General features: G+C 38.2%; 1 protein-coding gene across 2 annotated transcripts in view; it reads left to right on the top strand.

Moving 5' to 3' along the window:
• The window catches only part of LOC111866700 (G patch domain-containing protein 2), a 19,093-nt gene extending 2,310 nt beyond the window's left edge, over nt 1-16,783 (top strand). For both annotated transcript variants that reach the window (XM_023855887.2, XM_023855888.2), the window contains exons 4-12: nt 249-397; nt 1,985-2,125; nt 5,329-5,508; nt 5,835-5,911; nt 7,191-7,435; nt 10,257-10,381; nt 11,725-11,841; nt 11,931-12,079; nt 14,185-16,783. In XM_023855887.2, coding sequence (XP_023711655.1) covers nt 249-397; nt 1,985-2,125; nt 5,329-5,508; nt 5,835-5,911; nt 7,191-7,435; nt 10,257-10,381; nt 11,725-11,841; nt 11,931-12,079; nt 14,185-14,369 — 1,368 coding nt within the window. In that variant the 3' untranslated portion in view covers nt 14,370-16,783. The remainder of the gene's footprint in view (nt 1-248; nt 398-1,984; nt 2,126-5,328; nt 5,509-5,834; nt 5,912-7,190; nt 7,436-10,256; nt 10,382-11,724; nt 11,842-11,930; nt 12,080-14,184) is intronic.
• Nucleotides 16,784-20,790: the final 4,007 nt, after the last annotated feature.

Genomic DNA, 20,790 nt, shown 5'->3' with positions numbered 1-20,790 from the left:
ACCTGCTCCAGTGTCACTTTGTGCACCACAAATCCCACATGACCAATCCTTGGATTTAACCTAGGACACCAGAGTGGTAAGCCAGTGACTAACTGCCTGAACTATGGCTTTGCCTGATGGTCTGTGTCACTATCTAATGATGCAGTCTCAGAAATGTTTTAGATGCACAGAATTCTTAGCAGTGGTTTAGAAATTTAAACAGGAAGTACAAATGGTGTTATCCAAACATTTGTTTTGTTAACTTACAGAGTGATTCAGATGATGTGATATCAACAGGAGTCCACCGTCAGCTCACTCCATTGACCCGTAAAACTCGTCCAGTTGCTCATCTTCATGGAAATATTGAATCAGATTCATTCAATGAGAATTTTTCACCTATACATCCAAATACACGAAGGTATCTGTAAGAAGTCTCCATGACTGAATTATTTTACATGGTTCATATAAGTAGTAGTCTGTTTACATCAGCCTGATTAGTGTTGTTCCTGTTATGTTGGCAACCCTCTAATGTTAAAATATAATGCTAGAATTGGCAACGTCATAGTAAACAATTTTCAACAATAGACTGCGCTACAATTGCTGTTCCTAATGTCTCTATTGTTATGTGTTACTATGGTTATGTGTGTAAAAACAGAATTTCTCAATTGTTATGTGTTACCATGGTTATGTGTGTGAATATATATAAAACACTTTTTGTGTATCAAAAGTTAGTCTTAATAAAGCAGGGTTATACCGAACACTGATTCTTACTTATCATTCGATCCACGTAGAAGCCAAAATAACAGTTCCAGTATATTGTTTGGATATAATGTTGCTAACTAGGAGGAAAGATGAATTTTCATAATCTTGTATTTTAGCGACCTGTTGCACTAATCTTCGTCCATGATATGTAAGCAATGTCTGGCTTTTAGTGCACTCAATTTTACTTGTTACTTCACAACATATTTCGGCACTACAGTGCCATCATCAGGTGCTCTATTTACGTCAATCTATTTCATTGCTTGCCATTATGTCATTGTAAAATTTACAACACGCGCAACCAAATGGAACACGCAACACGAGACACGATATACCCTGAGAATAAGAGGAACGATTCCCATAGGTGTGAAACTATGCGTGGTGTTAGAATTGGGACAGATAAGATAAATAATCTTAACAAGTTTTTAGTATATATATTTATTATAATTGACGAACATTTTTAAATACTTTTTAAATTTTACAATGACGTAATGGCAAGCAATGAAATAGATTGACTTAAATAGAGCACCTGATGATGGCACTGTAGTGCCGAAACATGTTGTGAAGTGACAAGTAAAATTGAGTGCACTAAAAAATGGACATTGCTTACATATCATGGATGAAGATGAATTTTGATTAATGTCATTCTTGACCAGAATATTATAATATGTATTCAAGAAGTTACAGCAGAACTCAGAGATTTGACACATGTGATACTGAAGCTTGCCGTTGGGCATGGTACTGAGCCATTTCCATTAATCTTTAATTGTGGCTCCTGGAATGTTCATCTGTTGTTCTTACATCTCCTTAGTATTCCATTTTTGGAAGAGCCACGCCATAGCTCAAGGGGTTAGTCACTGGCTTCCTACTGCAGCAGCCCTGGTTTGATCCTGGGTCTGGTCAAGTGAGATTTGTGGTGGACAAAGTGGCACTGGGGTGGGTTTTCTCTGAGTACTTCGGTTTCCCCCGCCAATCTTAATTCCATCAAATTCTCCATCATCATAATCACCCTGGACAGGCAACAATAGGCCAATCAGTGGCTGCCGTGCCAAGTTTAACCAGTTGGTCTCCACCTCCCACTATGCGAATTTAAAAAAAAAAAAACATTTTTGGAGAGTCATCTCCACCCAAATTCTGTATTCCTTTCTTGTTACATTAAAAGCAGTACTGTTTCACATTTTAAAATGTCTGTAATCTCTGAGTTAAACACACTGGCAATAATTTACTGTGTATTTGTGATGTGCAGGAAACGGAAGTTCAAACGGATGGCAGTGGATGCAGTTGAGATGGACAATCCGTCCACATCACATGCAACGGTAACTGTAATGCCGTTATCCAGTGGGAAGAAGAAACGAGTGGTGAAACATTCCCCCAACTGTGAGAACAAGTGAGGCAAATTGGGTTTGAGAGAATGATATTTAGTATGTACATGAGTCAGATGATTGTCTAACTACAGCACATGCTTAGGATCAATGTATGCTATGCAGGTCAGATGAGTAGCTTGCTGGGATGGGAGTTGGCCTAGCTGCCTTCTGTTTACCCATCATCAATTCTTCTTATTTATATGTGATATATCTGAATTTTTGTTCTTTCATAGTGTGGTATGTCACATGAAGAGACAACCACTAGTTGAACAGTCCTACAGTATTTATTACAGTTGCACTGTGTACACAGACGAACTTGCGTTTGAAGAATTGAAGAATAATAATAACAGTAATGAACACACTGAACCAGAATTGTAGAACTGTAGAATCTAGAACTGTAAGTCAGAGTCAGAGTTACTTTGCAACTGACGGTCAGTCAGTCAGTAAGTCTTGGTGTCAAGCCCCATTTGGGGCTCATGACCAGATATTAATTATTATCATTTGACAGTTACGGTCTTGTTTCTGTGGGGCACCTTCTCTGAGGAGAGGACGGGTCTGTCTTCTGTATATGCTGCTGGCTCTTGCCAGCGCAGTCTTTCTCGGGTCCAAGTCCCTTGGGACTCACGACCATAATTTACTGTCTCAGAATTGAGACTTGAGAGAGAGAGAGAGAGAGACACACACACACATACACACACACACTTATGGATCATCTTCAGAGGGAACATCAATACTTATTCGGAAACCACCATCACAATAGGTGTTCTGATTGCTAAATTACATACACACATAATGCCTGGAATACACAATGTACACAATATTCAACTTTTCACAATCACAGCAGCCTTCCTGGTACAAAAACTTTTAAAGTGTTTAAAAAATTTAGCTTACCTGGACTTAAATATATTTAATTGACACAGACAAATAGAAATGGAAATATACAGAAAACCCACGACGTGCCACCCTAAAGAACAAAAATTGCCAGCATATAGAAATTGGATACACAGACTTCTTACACTACCCCTTGAGGAAAATGCTAAAAACAAGAATTAAATACTATTATTAATATAACACTAAATAATGGCTATAGAAAGGAAGACATCACACATCTATATAACAAACTTAAGCGGAAGATGGGTAACCCAGATAATAAAGACGAGAAGGAACAAAATGGGTCACTTCTACTTATACAGGAAATAACATACGAAAAATCACAAAACTATTCAAAAACACTAACATAAAGACAGTCTTCAAAACAGCCAACACAATAGATAAACTAATAAATGAAAAACGAGAAATAAACCCCTGCGAACAAAGTGGGATATAGGAAATAACATGCCAAAGTTGCCAAAAATCCTAGAACTGTAACTGTAACTGTATCTTCCTATGTATCCTAGAGTCGGACATATAGAAAACCAGTCACTGTCCTTATTGTTGTGGGCTTTGCCTAGCTACTGCTGTTTACTCATCCTTGCTAAGCAATGACGCTTGCGTTATCACACTTGCATGAATGTGGGCAGTTCCCACAGTAGTTTTATGAAGTTTATTGTCACTGAAAATTTTGTTACGCAAAGTTTGAAATTGTGGAGATAAGATTTGTGGTCCTCTGGGTCATGAGTCTGTGTAATTTGGCACGCAGGTACAAACATTTCAGACAAACCTGCTGCCCCCATCTTCAGGTTAGAAGAAAACTCTTCTTCTACGCTGAAGTTGGAAGTAGCACATTCCTCTAAAATATCCATACCTGTATGTAAGATTTGAGGCTTTCACAGCGGTGACTATGAAGAAAGCAGTCTTCTGGGATTTGGCACCGTGTATATGTGGTGTTAACCGACGTTTCGGAGGAACGTATCGCCTCCATCTTCAGGGTAGAAGAAAAAAATATAAGAAATCTGCAAGCGGAGAGACCGTGAGAACCGGTAAAAGCAGCTTTTACCGGTTCTCACGGTCTCTCCGCTTGCAGATTTCTTATATTTTTTTCTTCTACCCTGAAGATGGAGGCGATACGTTCCTCCGAAACGTCGGTTAACACCACATATACACAGTGCCAAATCCCAGAAGACTGCTTTCTTAATATCCATACCTGTCTACAGAAGTACCTAAGTACCCCAGAAAACTGTTACTATTCACAATGAGAAATCAGATCATGTGTGTGAAATTGTGGCTTCTTTATTTTATTTAAGTCATTACCATTATTATGTAGTTCAGTTGGTTGTTATTCTTAATGAAATTGATGAGATCTGTCTTATTAACATAATGGAAATATACTGTAAGTGAGGAGATAATTAAGATCTTGGAGGGGGAGTTATTTTATGACACTCAGTAGCTACACTGTATAGCATCAAACAGTAGGATGATAGATGAGTAATGAGCTCGGAAGGATTCAAAAGGAAGTGAGCATGTTCTAATCGCGGTACCACTCTGGTATTTTTTGTGGAGGGGCTGAGAAAAACAACGAGAAACGTAAATCAGGATAGCTGGTGTCCTGGCCAAGGTTTAGATCAAGCATATACCAAATGTGACTTTAAGAGTGTTACTTTGATGTTAACCATTTTGGTAATTAAGCTATTCCTTTGAGCAGAACATTGACTGATCTCTCTTACAAGTAACTGTATTCTTACTGCATCTTACTTTACTCTTCTGTATACAAACTGATATGGAAGTTCTGCTTATTATTTGTATATTGGGGCCCAGGAACTTCAGTGTACCGATAATTTACAGGCTAGACAACTCATTCGTACCACCACATCTTCACTCACAAAAACTCATATGCAGTGAGTCACAGCATTTCATTCGCTGAAGGTACGGTGTCTAAGGCATGGAGCTGACAGCCCCTTCTGCCTCCTGCTGAGGTTGACATGTTCACTACCAGTTCTATCACTTGACTGGTTGAAGTGCACCTCCTACTAATCCCATCAAGTGATGGGCTGTTGCCATTGTACACATAGACATCTGTTCCTCCCACAGATGCCATCTGATGTAGAGAAACTCATGTAAATTATCACACATCAAAAGAATTACAATATACAGCAAATGTTGGTGGTTTTTCACTTACTCTTTTCACACACATATAATAAGTTCAGAGTCCAGTTTTGATGAAAAATGGCTGGTCCAGCATGTGATTTGGCAGGAAATATGTTAATGGCTGTAGGTATATATCCAGTCTGCAGCATTTCTTCTTAGTGGGGCATTTAATTAAGCATAATGAAAAATTTATGGTGTTCAGGTACAATAACCTTCTGTGTGGCAAGAGGAAACGCAGCATGCGAGAGAGAAGCGTTGACTGTGATAGACCCACTGCAGGCAGCAGATCCAAAACTTCGCAGATTCTGGCCATTCACAAGATGAGCCTGAGTAATCCAGATGAGGCTCACATGGATTTTGATGCAGCAGCTGCCACCCACTGGTAAGTCTATTTACCAAGGGAAGCAGAATGAAGCTTGAAACCATAAATGATCTTCGACATGCCGGATGGCTGAGGAATCGACATTTGGTTACCTGCAGTGGCAAGAGATTTGAATCTTCACAGCATCCAGAATGGTTTGGGGGAGGGGGGGCATCCAGCCTCTTGTCTCTTTCTCTGGCAGCAAAGCTGACCACTCGCCTCCATCTAATGTTGAGGTTAAGAATACATGGAACCATACCTCCACTCCTTCATATGACCTACATGGTGTGGTTAATTAAGAACAAGGAAAATATTAGCTTTTGTCTTATTTTTCTCCTTGTTTTCAGTGAGATCATGAGCAGTAGCAGTTTAAGTAGCTCGGAAAGTGATGCTGGATTGTACACGAATGATGAAGGACGAGAAGGTAAGAGCATATATATTTTAACATGTTGGTTTGCTCTTGTAAACTGGATAATGGAATTTTATACTTTCATAGCTAATATTATTTTGCCATTGTCACTTGTGGTAAGAAGTTTTGAGTTTGCCAGGCCCATGAGCATGAAGATCACTGTTTTGTGGGAAACAGTGCCATGTAGGCTGACAGAAAGTTGCCAGATTTTCTGAAGAATCTCCTGCCCCCCATCTTCGAAGTAGAAGACAAGGACAGCAGGTTCCTGCAGATCAACTGCAACTTTCTACCAGCGTATATAATCATCGCATCACAGAAGAAGCAGTAAATTTTAAGAAAGGAAAATATCTAAAACTGGGGTCATTAAACAGGAACCAGTTGTAAAATTACAAGGAAATTTATAGATTTAAGAGTACAGAACTATGGAAATGCACTATCTGTAGATGCTTTTGAGAGCATGCAAGATTACAGAGACTGTTAAACACTATCATTGTACAGTGAAACCTTTAGTTCATATTTTTGAAAGGATCAAGGAAACTTTAAAATGAGGGCAGTGAAAAATGGTGAAACATAGAAATATGGGTTGCAGTCATCAGAACCTGCAAGGTTTTCTGTCCCTAGACAAGCAGCGATGTGCAAGGTCCCCTCCTTCAAGTGTGTGCTATCTGTGGAAACATTATTCACACATGAGTGGTTAAATCATGCAAAAAGATTTTATTCCAGTTTCTCCATCAGAAAAACTTTCCAAATATTTATGCTGCTTGGAGAAAAGTCCACACTGGGCATATCATCTTTCAATTTCCTCATGGTGTGTCTGTCACAATTGTGTTTAGTGTGGACACTGAAGGTCCCAACCTCTGCCAGTTCAACATACATTCTAGTATGTGCATTAACTTGTGCTGTACTACTAATTTTATCATTTGTTATAAGTGAAAAAAGGTAAATCTATGCCTGTAACAGGCCGTGCAGGCCCATAGGCTTGTGAGATGTCAAGGCTCCAACATTTTCAAGGCAGTCGGACATGAGGGAAACAGCACTGATGTTTCTTTAAGTTGTTTCAAGCAGAGCATTTTAAACATAAGTAATGTAGATTTCTGTTGCTAGGGCTGAAAACTAAAATGCAGATTTTTAGAAAACATAAAATTTGGTTAAAATTTAATGTTGTTACTATGAGATTTTGCCCAGGATCAACAAAAACAAACTCTGAGAGCACAAAATCGAAGTTTCAGTGTACAGTTTAAGTCTTTCTTAGCGATGAGTACTTAATGCTTCAACACAATGATTTTCAATGCAGGGGATGATGAACAAAGTGACTGGTGGGGTGGAGATGCAGGGTCAGTATGTGGAAAAGGCTTTTGGGATGATGACGAGGGTGACCAGACCTCAGGGGCCTCACAAGGGGGCGCTGACAGAGGAACAGATGCGGATGAGGACAGTGATCCTGCTTTCCATGCGATTCTCACCGGAAGTTTTGAGCATCTTTCTGAAGAGGCAAAGCAGGCTTATCGTGTTCACATGCAGTGGATCAGAGAAGGATTAGTGAGTACAATTTTATGTTCTAACAGCAGTCGACATTAAGATTACAGTCTTCTGAAACATGACACCATGTAGTTTGGTAGATAGGTGCCTGCCTACCAAGTTACACAGTGTCACTTCCTAAAACACATTAACCTTTATCCTACGGCCCTTTAAACTTAGGTTGTGGCAACGGTACGGAGTTCTTTAAATGGCCGCTATTTGAGATTCGTGAAAATTGTAGTCACTTACTAATTTTGCTCCTATTTCTGCTATTTCTGTGATAATCGAACGAAATAAACGCTGTTTTTTTCTCGAAAGAATATAGAATCAGATATTGTAATTTACAGATTGTATAAAACATGTTAAAATTTTTGCACTGACACCAAAGGAGAATTTTCGCAATTTCTTGTTTCTGAGCAAGAATTCATACGTTCTGGACACCCCTGAATGGAAGTTGCTGATGACGACACTTGTGCATGTCACGGTAACACCGGATGTTGAGTCTAGAGACGTTATCGCAGTCTATGTGACGAGCTTCAACTTGAATGTGGTCAGTGGAAGAGAGATATAAACTCACGTGTTGTTTATAGATCTCTCCTGAACAATACGTATACTGTTCTTCTACAGTTCCATGCTAGCATTCTTTATGCATGCGTTGTCGTTGCCGTACTAACACAGCGTAATAGCTTAGTGGCTGGACGTGTTCAGTCGAGAGTAATTTCAAATTTCGTTCGTAACATGTGGTCCGTGTCGTTTGGGATATTCTGACATATTGCAGCTAATCAATGCCTCCGATACAGAATCCTGTACCGACAATTCTGAGAGTGACGTTGAAGGTAGCAAATCATAAAGTGATTTCGAAGAAGACCCATAATCTTCGTCGGCAACCTGGGGAGCACGACACCAGCGTGGCACGAGGAGTGTGAATAATTATTCAGATGGAGCTGTGGGCAAACTGTGGCAAACAGTTATAGCATCTGTCGTCGAACCTGGAAATGGACAAATAAGCTATTTCTCCATCTCCTTGGTCTGAACAGTTACATCCTGTTGTCACACAGAGAATTTCGTCTCGCTCTTGTGCGGAACATGCTGTTAGGGGTCCCCCTCGCCATCAACGGCCAGGGGTCGAACCCCTGCCGTTTTATGGGAGATATCTCGACTATAGAAGGCCAAACCACATCACTGGCCGACTTGCTATACTTCGCAATTGAGGTGTCGTGTGTGCTTTTCGCGTGGGACACGAAAGACCGCCCGGACAAAGTGCGTGAATTGCGAAATCGGACTCTGCATTTCCGGATTTTTTGAGAATTCCACACGAAGGCAACATTCCGGCAGATGACGCAGGCGGGAAGACAGACACTCCATGCAGATGGTGGCCAAAAATTATGTAAGTAGGACATAATTTTCTACTTTAAAATTTAATTTTATATAACGTTGCCACGCGCGGACTCTGCGACATCATATGTCGTCATTCGTACCAGGGACATTCTTTTAACGACGACATACGTTGTCTTTAGTCGTTTAAAGGTTAACGTTAAGGATCTATTAGTTACCAATTGTGTATATTTGTAACAGTATTTGTAGTTGTATGAAGATTGTTCAATTGAAACCCACTCATAGATTGTTCTGACTGAAGAGCTAGAGGCCCTGAAGAGTAATTCCCATTTCTATTGAGGCAGCCATCATGTTGGCACACATAAATGGATGCTGTCTGCAAAGCACTTCTTGGGCTGCTGCTGGAATCACTGCAGTAACATGGCCCTCACATCTTCATCAAGCTGAATGTACAGCCAATTTTCATGTTCTTGAGGGGGTCAGACACATGGCAGTCACATGGTGACAGGTCCATGCTGTGTACTACCAGCATGTGGAGCACAGGTGTCCTGGATAGTGTGGGCCACTTGGCAACATGCATCATGCAGTGCGATATAACCCCCCTCATGAGCATGCCAGTGTGGTCTCTCTTGGTGACAGTTCCACATGAGCACAGGGTTGTTGAATGTCAGCAGCAGTGTTCTGTTTGAAGGGATTCTCTTTCTGAGACGCTGACATTGAACCATCTCATGTTGTTCCTACTTGCTTTGATGCACCTGTTCTCTAGCACAGCCTATGATCACCTGCTGTTGTGTTATGCCATCACATGATCAGCTGTAATTGGCTGTATTTAGTAGTGGTGCCATGGGTTTTGTCTCAGAACCCTCGTACTTATACAACACATACAAATCATCTTGCTCTGTTTTGAAGTCCTCACATCTTTATCACATCTAGGTTATGATAATATGTAGTGTAATACATCGTTACCAACATTTATAGGAACATTCCACCTCCAGCTTCTACTTTGATACATTATTGCTGCACTGAAGATGGAAGCACCTTGTTTCTCCAAAACTTTGTCACCCACCCACCATGCCACATGGCATCACCAAGCAAGTTGGTTCTGGCAATAATGCTTCTAACATGTATTCCAGAGGTAACCAATTTGAATCTTTGCTGAGTCAGTGACTGTCCTGACATTATGTTTTCCTGAATCCCTCCAAACAAAGACTGGGATAGTGCATGGCATACATCACAGCCATTTCCTTCCATATCCTTTCCAGATCATCAGTCATTAAATCATCCTGCCATTAGGCAACACCGTATATTCTGAGGTACTGTCAGCATTGTTAAATAAACCATAATACATCCAGATTTTTCCTTTAATGCCTCTCCTGTTTTGATGTGCAATGGAAGGATGTCAAGTCTATGTCATCCAGATGTGAAGAAGACAAGGCAGTATCCATATAGTAAATGCTTTCAAAGTAAACGCACAAACAGATCATTCACATTGCTGTATACTTCTTAGAGTGGACGAGAGATTCGAGCTGGTAGGAGACGGATACGAGGCGAGAGGCCAGGCTTCAGTATTGTCACATCAGCGAATGAGAAACTGTCACGTTTCCTTCAGGATCCTGGACAGTCAGAACTGAGGTAACTGTCAACTTTAGTTGTTTAACACTTGTATGAAAATAATGTCAGGATAATTTTAAAAATATTTTTATTAGCAAAATACAGTATTCATGGTTACTGAGTTTTTTGATTTGTCTGTCATTCGCATTTGTAAAGAACACAATACCTCTATCAGACCCAGCACAGTAGGTGCTTTCCAGCCATCCACCTGAGGATGGAGAAATATATTCTGTAGAATATCAGTTGATGGACAAAGTACAAATCTCTGTAATCCTGAGTATTATACATCATCATCAGAGCTCTCTAGAATTGACCTGTATAGTGTTATAGGTGATACCAATATTTTGAAGGAACATACTGCCTCCATCTTCAGGATCAAATGAGCAGGACAGGGTTATGTAAGCAGTTTGCAGGGAAGGTGGTCACTCAAGTTTGCAGGTGGGGGAAATAGGGTGGAGGCTATTTCGGGCCAATATTGATGGTGAACAGGAATTTCGAGAGCAAAAATCGGCCTTGATTAGGTACCAAAATAGTAGGATGTGTATGGAATTGTGAACCCTGCTCTACCCTGAAGATAGAAGCAGTATATTCCTCTAAAATGATGGTAAATGTTAGCAGACTGTAGAATGTCCCCAAAGATGAGAATATTCATAACTGCCATTATGAGAATGTCAAATCTTACTTTTCCGCATGTGTCACAGACATCAAGAATGATAATGCTAATGTAAGGATATCTTTATTTTTCATTCACAATTAATTTAGTTTACTTATGTGGAAAGAAAATGCATTAACTGAAAAGAACTTCTGGTTTACAGTAATGAAACAAAACTTCTTGCTAACTTGTTGTCATGTAAGTATAACTGCAAAATAAATAAACATCTATAAAATTCCTGGGTCTGATGAAAAAAAATTCTGTTATGGACCACAATGTTAATATTCTAAAATGAATACCCTCTAAATAATATCAAAACATTGTTGTTCTTTCCATTTTGTAATATTGGAAGCTTATTTGTTGTTTCTCTGGATCTTCAAGTATGGTTTGTGTTGTAGGAGACACCCACATTGAATAAAGTGGAAACCAATGGGTGATGGAGCTGCCATGGTCTGCACTGATTGGCTAGCACTTGATTCAGTGTGGGTGGCTGCCAAATTGTTTACCCTCTGACCTCTGCCCACCTGGGCACAGACACAGAATCCAGTTCTGAGATGAGGTCACTCATGGGACAAGTCTGTAATGGAAGTTTTGTTATGTGTAAAAGTCCTTAAGCAGTGTCCCATAGTGATGTCTGGAAGAGTTTGTTCTGCTCTGTTTTGTGGTGTTACTTGTGTATGGATATGCTCCTCTCTTCAGTTTTTTATTTTAGGCTTCATCCTATGCAAAAGCAGGAACGAGACCAGTTATGCCACTTAGCAAACCTGTACTCTCTCCAAATGACAAGTGATCCAAATCGACTGACCTGCCCTGTACTCACTAAAACCAGGTACAAATAGAACCTCTGTTTTACAGTTGTCTTTTTAAGGGACCACTTCATGCTTTTCTTGATGACATGTGATGACTGCCATATTGCAGGAATACAATGCAAGCCGTTCGTGTGGAACAAGTTCGTCTCACAAGGCTACAAGCTCGACTTCATCATCTCAACGACTTCAAGAGAAGGCGCAAGATGCCTCCTGGTGCTGTGGCTGCAGTCCCTAATATATCGTCACATCCTCCCCCGGGTAAATACTTTTGTTTTATGCATTTTTGTTTCAGTGTCATGAGGGGTGTCAGTGTCTTATCTGCGGCCACAGTAGAAGCTGCCGCATGAGTTGCATGCGCTGTTACCCAGACTTGCCCCAGCATTTTTTTAGTAAGTCATGTTATTTGTCCACCATGCTCAGTGTTTGTTCGGTGCATTTCCCATTTTTGCACATGGTGTATAACAAGATGTGCTTGCACTCGTACACAAATATTGCACCACATTTACTTTATATGTTGTTGGTATAGTTATATTAGTAACAGCTGTCAGTCTTGCAATGTAGTCATTTGGTCTCTTGAAGATCATATTATATTTGAGCATCCTGATGCATTGATGTATCACTCACTCATTCACCTCCGTGTTTAACCTTTAACGTCTAAAGTGCCCTGATTGGGCCAGTGATGAGTATGGTCGTCGTGGCCAAAGTACCCCGTTTTGGCCAGTCAGGCATTTAAACTCCGCTAGTGGAAGCACATGCACAGTCCTAAATATTTATTTTTAAGTGTAGTAATTACCAGACAGAATTGAGTAAAACCATAATAGAGGAATTAAAATGATACCTAAGTGAGCAACAGCAAAAAAGTATATACGTATGAGTTATGCCCAAACTCATTCACGAGCCAGTACTTTTATTGCAGATTCTGCAGATTAATGTGTTAAAAATATATAGTCAAATTTGATGTAAATACCTTTTCTGTTGTTATCTGCTTGATGTATATATAGGCTGAAATGAAACTACAGTATTCAATTTCACTATGAACGCACAGAAAACAGATCACACTCTGTATCTCAGCCACAATGTAACTATCTGTTGACGACCCTAGAAAGGGCAATAATCTCTTGCAGCTATAACGGAAGGTCTTAGCCATTCATTCTTCTGTCCTTTAGTCAAAAGATTCGAAAATCCGAAGAGTGTAAGCAGTGCTAGCATAAGACCAAATGATTTTATTGCTTCCATCTGTTTTATGACACCAGGGACTGCTAAAATTTGTCAAGTTTTACACGCAGAAATTAATTTATAATGCAGAACAACTCTGAAGAACTGGGAAACCATTTTAGCAGTATGCATCAAAATTAAAAGAAAAAATTGAAAATAGAGTATAAAAATTTTCAAATCTTCCGTTATAATATGCAACACTATGTTCTTTGCTGATACAAACAAAGTTAATTCCATCCATTCATCATAAAAATTGAGTTAGATACAGCATTTTTAAACAATCCTTTCAAGTCTACAATGCTTACAATTGTTTAAGCACCCTAACAGGAACGGACATTTAAACGCCGAGTAGCAACGTGCATTTAAATAAACTCTGGCCAGCTCAAGCTTGCCACCATTTCAGAAGTCTGGCTTTTAAAGGTTAATGCAACTTAAATCAGTTGCTACATGTTTCAGCACTACTTGGCTATCTTCAGCCAGTTGTTCTCGTTTTGAAACTGTTGCACTGCACAAGATTGTAAGGCAATATATTTCAGTGCTGCTACATGTTGTTCTTCACACTAAAATGTGTCTCGTTGAGAATAAAACTGTCTCTGTAGTCCACATTATTTTCATTGTGTGGCGTCCATGTTTCTGTAACGTATAATATATGTTTATTGTCAATGCAAAGATGTATCATTATTGTGTGAATTTACTATTTTTTTATTTGTATGTTATTTTATTATGTACTTATGTGCCCCCTTTATATGTATGTTCTCGCTAGTTTGGTGTATGTCCCTTGTATGGGAATTCAGTGTAATTGCTCTCATTTATATATCTTCTGGGTGTGTGCTGCAGTCTGTCGTAAATTCTTGTGATGTCTGAAATATGTGGTTGTATACGTATATGTCATTCATATGCAAGTTATTCCTACTGTTTTTATAAATGTGATATTTCTCGAAGGTATTCAAATGTCTGCTCTTCTTTCCTGTCCTTATAACATCCATGGTATGTGTTATTGTTCCATTTATTTTATTCTGTTCCCCCATACATCTTCATGATATAGCGCTTAGTCAAGGACAGGAAAGACTTTCCCAGACATTGAAGGTTAAAGTGATATGTCTTCTAACACAGTACTGGGTTCAGTTTGAATGATTCGTTTGCTGCAGATGTAGGAAGTTCGGCCCCACCAATTCCTGAGAGTAATGTTGGCAACCAGATGCTTCGTGGGATGGGATGGGAGCCTGGCACTGGGCTGGGCGCACACAGCAATGGTATCCAGGAGCCCATCATAACACCTGTCCGCCCAAAATACGTTGGTCTTGGCCACAAGCCAAACTACAAATCTAGTTGAAAGTTTAATCAGCTACATAGAGGTATAAATTGTGATTAATTTCAGAACTATGCAGGATACGAACTTCTCACACTAGCAACTATGAAGATTACTGTGTTCTATAATGTGACGCCATATAGTCTGGTAGATTCCCCCACCCCCCACCCCTCCTCTTAATGATGACAGCAGTTACAAGTATTACATGATGCTGTCAGTATCTAGACTGTATGATGTTGATAGATTCTTACCAGTGTTTCGGAGGAACCTTCTGCCTCCATCTTCAGAGCTTCTCTTGAGTGATCTACTTGAGTGCACAGTATAACATCCCTGAAAACAGTAATCTTCATTATCAGAACTAATGATAAAGCTGAGAAGTCAGTTTCAGAGAATAATAAACTAAAAATGTTTTACGAAACAGACAGTAATGGCATTGAATTTATTCATGTCGGTTGTGGAATACAACCCCATGTAATGTTTTTTTTTTCTCTCTCTCTCTGTGTAAGGATTCCTCTCATTTGACACTCAGTTTCAACAATCTGAGGATTAAATTTTTTCCCTTTAAGAATTTCCTCAGTTTAGTGATCAAATTCTTTGTTCCCTGAAGAAACCTTAAATGGTGGTTTCATTGTGTGTGGGAGGTAAGTTAATATTTCAGTTTGATTACAAAATTGTGATATTATTATATTTTTACAAGACCTGGCCTCTTATGATATACAACATATTCATGTGATTATTATTGTTACAATTTGTTATGTTATTTTTAAATATAATTTACTTTAAATTTTCATTTAAAACTTTGTAAAGAAATTATCCTTCTAAAGGCATTTGGTTATTGCTGTGTATTAGGTTTGCAGTCAGACTAAAATGTTTACTAATGGTTTATGGTTTATTTAATGACACACTCTGCAGCTAAGACTATATAACATCCTGTGGTTAGACTTTTAATGAACAAGGAGTTGTAAAGGGTGTGGAGGGAAATGGCTGTAGCCTGTTTGAACATACTGTCACATGTTGGGTATGTCACGCGACAAATAACTTCACGTGGGTCTCAGATTCAGCGAATCTTTATTGGACGTTCACTCTTACACACCATACAGCTATTATCGCCTGCGGTATCACTTGACTTCTGGCGACCAGGTTCCAACTGTGTTCTATGAAGGCTATTCCCAGACCGTCTCCTTCGGCGGTTAATTCCAGACTATCCTTCGACGGCTACTGTATTTCAACTAACTCTTGTCGAAGCTGGGCTTTTATAACCTTGGCAGTTGCTATGCATTGAACCTTCTGTTGTAACCGTGGAGACTCCTGTTAGAACTACAATACCGCTATTGTTATTTCCTATGCAACGGTCTATTCTACCGTTTCCATGGAAGTCTCTCTTCTGGGTTCCAAACATGTGACAGTACTATCAAGCTGTGTCTGGAGGAACTGAGGAAAACCACAAAAAAACCTCAGTTTACTAAGTGTCCCAGCCAAAATTCAAACTTGGCACCTTCCAGACACAACTGAGAAATGCTGCCACTTGAGACAACGCGGTTGGTGTCACTGAATATGGTGCATTGTTATTATACTTTGTCTCAGTAATTCTTCTGACTTCTTTCCTCAAAGGAAATACATCATAAGAGCCAGCCACTGGTCCCTGTCCTGAGCCAGATGAATCTAATCCACACCCTCCCACCCTGTTTCTATAAGACCCATTTTAATTTTATACTTCAGTTTGCATGACTTTTATATACTGATGTTGAAAACTTTCTGATTGACAGTTACAGTACCTGTGGATGTGTATTACAGTATCACAATTTCTACTGTGTAATTTTTCTTATGTACACTTTTTAAACTCATAATTTTATGTGAGATCACTGTGCAGGAATTCTATTAATAGGGCATAAGGTTTTAGTGATTGTGAAGAGCCATACTGTATTCTTCCTAGTTATGGATCCATCTTCACCCTGAAGATAGATCCATTGTGTCCTTCAGAAACATTGATAAGCACCTACAGAGTACATTGTGTCATATTATAAGAATTTCACAGTATGGATATTAAAGGTTTATGTTTCATGCTGCATTTCTTCAGTGCCATTACTCTGTCTGTCTTTACTCGATGTAAACTAACATGTTTTCCTTCCTTGCTAACTCAATTTTAACTTTTATTCAAATGGAAATGAAGAATATGAAAATATTTTATTTTAAAGCAAGAGTTTTTGACTTAGGATCAGTGATATATGGTAACATCTCAATCTTTTACATAATTCATTTCCACATGTGACACAAACAATGCAAATAAATGTAATGCATATGGGCTGTTCAGTAGGTAACATCTGAGGGCACATTGCACTCATATTTATTACTCCTGTATTTAAACAAAAAGTAAAGCTCTCCCTGTAACAGGTCATAGAGGCCCATAGAGTTGTGAGATGTCAGGGCTCAAACACTTTCAAGACAGTCAGCTCATAGATGGCAGTGAGATTGTCAGCCTTATGCACTGGCTGGCCTTTACCCCCCCCCAGGAAGATTCCTGATACTTATTTCTGTTAGAAGTTGAGTTGACCCCAGGACCATAATGCGGCTGGAAGGATAAGGTCAGTTGAAAATCCAGTAACCTCATTGAGAATTGAACTTGTGACCTTCTGGCTTGTAGCATGGGGCCTGAATCAGCAGTGCTACCACATGCCCCCTGTTACTTCTATATAGATATCAAAAAGGACTAGGAATACTGTACAGGCTGTCTGTATTTCCACATGATTGCTGTACAAATCAAGACATTTGTTCCAGCAATACACCAGACCTTCAATTCCTGCAGGGAGGAAATAAGGGCTCTGCATTTGCATCTCCTCACAAATATCAATGTTCATCTCATCATCATATGACATGTTTTCCTTTGAAATGCTTCTTCAGTTGAAATCACTAAGCACAAGGTCTGAACTCACTGGTGGGTGGACAGGCAGCTCATTTTGCAAGGAAGTTATTGACATTTTTGGACACATACAGAATTCTCACTTTTCAATTCCTGGACCAGAAAAACATGGCATTTTTCTGCTGTAAGTGCCTCATTCACTGTTACAGTTAAAATGGAGAAATAGATCTTGTCCATTATTTCGTGTACTCCTGGACACCTGTGTTGTAACAAGTGCAAGTGTGTAATAGACCTTCGAGATGTTATTTACTGAAGACCACTGATACACGAATTTTGTATGACAATCGAGGTTTCATTTTTATGAAATCATTAATACACCATTCTGTGAAAATGGTATTATTTCAGTGAGAACATTATGTATTAATATATTTATATTTAAAATGTTTTGTTATGATTTAAGCTGTACCTGTATATATATGAACGTGTTGCAAGAGGTATACATGTGTCAGAGGCTTTCAGCTGGGTTCTCTTAAATACAGCATTTGGTGAGGTAACATTTTTGGTTTAATATAATACAGAATGACTGGAAGCGAATTATTGTAGAAATATAGATTTTAAATTCGTGTAGTTTGACAATAGAATCATATTGTATGAGACTCTGATGTGTCATTGTTCAGTGAATAAATGAAAGAGCCATTATACATGCACACCTTATAAAATTATCTGTATTAAAAAGAGTACATATTTTAACAGAATTTTGACCGACATTTCAGAGAATAAATGCAGTTAAAATGTATTAATGTAAGGGTCAGTTACTGAATACGCATTGTGACCGAACATATTGGTTTAGCAGTAACACTGTATGCTTGTATTCTGGAGCTGTTAGGTTCAAATTTTGGGTGGGACATCAGCTACTATGACTGAGGTTTTTCATGCTTTCCCTCAGTTTGTCCAGGCAGATTTCTGGGATAATACCATGATTAGGTCATGGCTGCTTTCTTCCAAATCTTTGCAGTTCATCACTTCAATGCTATACCATCTAGCTTCTGACAGTGTCATAAAATCACTGAAAAATACTCAGGTTTATGCAGTAAACAAGTACACGTAATATTCACTTATTTTAAAGGATTAAATTATGATAGATTTAAGTATTGTGTAAGCAGAGAGTTTCAGTCACTTCCTCTCATATTAATAAATTGTAACTGCGATTTTCATCTGTTATGAAGCAATATTTTTAGTGCAGCTTATTATTAGTATGTGTGTGTGTGTGTGTAATTGTGTAATTGTGTTTTTGTACAAGCTGGTTACTTTATTTATTCGTTGATTAATTTTGCTTATGTTTCTGCTTTTATTCCTTTTGCCTTAATCTCATGCTTTGACATCATGAAGCTAAGGGATGTAGACAGCAGTATCCACATTTCTGTCATGTATTTACCTTCCCTTCACACACACATTTCACCTACTCATTTTATTCATGGTCACAGGGTTCTGTGGACATCCGCAGGGGATTAAGAAAGATCAAAAGATTAGTTAAATACTTCGCATATATGGATCTTGAATTTTTTTAGATTCAACTGAGAAAAGAATCTTGATCTTGATTTTAGTGTTGATTTTTTTTTCAGTCTTGAACTTTCAAAATTTACAGATAATTGCTGTTATTCTGTACAGAAGGACCAAAACTTCCTGATCCATCAGAATTGTAATTTTTGGCAATGTTAGCACAGATCAGCTTGTCAACAAAGTCTCTCTCCCTCTTTCTGCCCATTGTGACAAAAGGACACAGCCCCAGAATAGATTTTTTAAAACAACAATTTTTGCAGTGTTTTTATTAAGATTGTTCTGATATCAGAGAAGAGGAACAGTCTGAAGAGGTGGTTAGTGTTGTAAATTGTGATTGCAGTTAAAACAAATTGGTGTAGCATAGAAAACTCATTGTTATCTTGATTCCTGAAGTGTTTCCAGATTCTCATCTCAGACTGAATAAGTTTTCTCACACTTCTGTTAAATACATTTATTAAGCTGACAGTTTCAGACAGTTTCATAACTCTCCTAAAGCTTCTTAAAACCTCATGTTTTTTTGGTTCAATCTTCTTATTGCGGGAAAGATAACCTGACCTGCTCCCATAGTTTGAATGCAGTAGAATAAATACCGTTATGTGGGAGATCAGTGCATAATCACATGGCCAGTGTGCAAAAATTGGAACCATATGGATGGATGGTTCCTAAGTTAGGAGTGAAGGACAGGTATACATGATGATCTCACAAACTGATTTCCCTTTGGGTAACCAGAGTAAAGAAATCCAAATAAAAGCATACAAATCCTTGAGAACCTCAAATTGGATGTGGTTGTGAATCTGAGTTTGTATTTCATATGCTAAAGAAGTGTTACAGAAAAGCTGTAGATCATGTTTTCGTTTTTATGTATGGTTGTATTTTAATTTTCATAATACTTGTTTTAATTTATTCTGAACCATAATGTTTTTATCCCACATATTTCATAATGGCTATATATGTATTATACCCAGAACTGGCTCTAAGTTTATGAGGCTTTATGCTGTATAGCAGTGGAAACAGGTTTATTCATGAAGATGCTGTCTTCTGGGATGTGTCACCATGTAGATCTGCATGGTTCCGCATCCCAGAATACGGCATTCTTCATAGTCATCGATGTGAAAATGTCAGATCCTACACAGGTTTATTCATGTTCAATATTAAATTTCATATTAACTCTGTTTGTAGTCAGATGTAGTAGATATGTAAAACATTTTTATATCTCTTAAAAATTGGTGCAAGAATTTTAACTGATTGATGTACTCATATAATGAAATTCCATATCAAAAGGGAAAATTTTTATAATTGTGCTGTTAGCTTTACTTTGTAAGCATTTTGATGTAATGTTTAATTTATGGATATGATATTTGCTGTTTCCTGTGTAGATCTAGTGTATTTTATAGATAGAATTTTCATTCATTGGTTATTTACATTGCATGTGTGATTCTGTAAAGAGCATCATCATGTAGTTTATATCATGAAAATAGTGGGACATGAGTGTTCTTGTGTTTTCAAGCCCTCTTATTATAATTATTATCTTTAGCACAGTATTTTTGGGGTTGGATTAGCTTATATCTTATAATTTATTTTTAATGTGGTCTTTATTATTTGGGGATATTAACTGCATATTTTGAGGAATTAAGCTTAAATTTGAAGTTCTGTATTATGGATTGTGTTTTGCATATTATGAAGGGCAACCAAGTGAATGAACTGTATGTAAGAAAATTTAATATTCTTAAATTACTGTATATAATGCTGAAGTTTTATGAATGTAGGTTGTTGTATTTTGAACAGATTTAAATCTTTTTGTTTGTGTAATAAGATGGTAGAATGATAAGCATATTTAGGGAGTGTTATTTTTAGCACAGTATTTTTGGGGTTGGATTAGCTTATATCTTATAATTTATTTTTAATGTGGTCTTTATTATTTGGGGATATTAACTGCATATTTTGAGGAATTAAGCTTAAATTTGAAGTTCTGTATTATGGATTGTGTTTTGCATATTATGAAGGGCAACCAAGTGAATGAACTGTANT

This window comes from Cryptotermes secundus, unplaced genomic scaffold (genome assembly GCF_002891405.2).
Source record: "Cryptotermes secundus unplaced genomic scaffold, Csec_1.0 scaffold66, whole genome shotgun sequence".
NCBI lineage: Eukaryota > Metazoa > Arthropoda > Insecta > Blattodea > Kalotermitidae > Cryptotermes > Cryptotermes secundus.
Note: the sequence above shows the minus strand (reverse complement) of the source record. Positions and strands in the feature narration are given on the sequence as shown.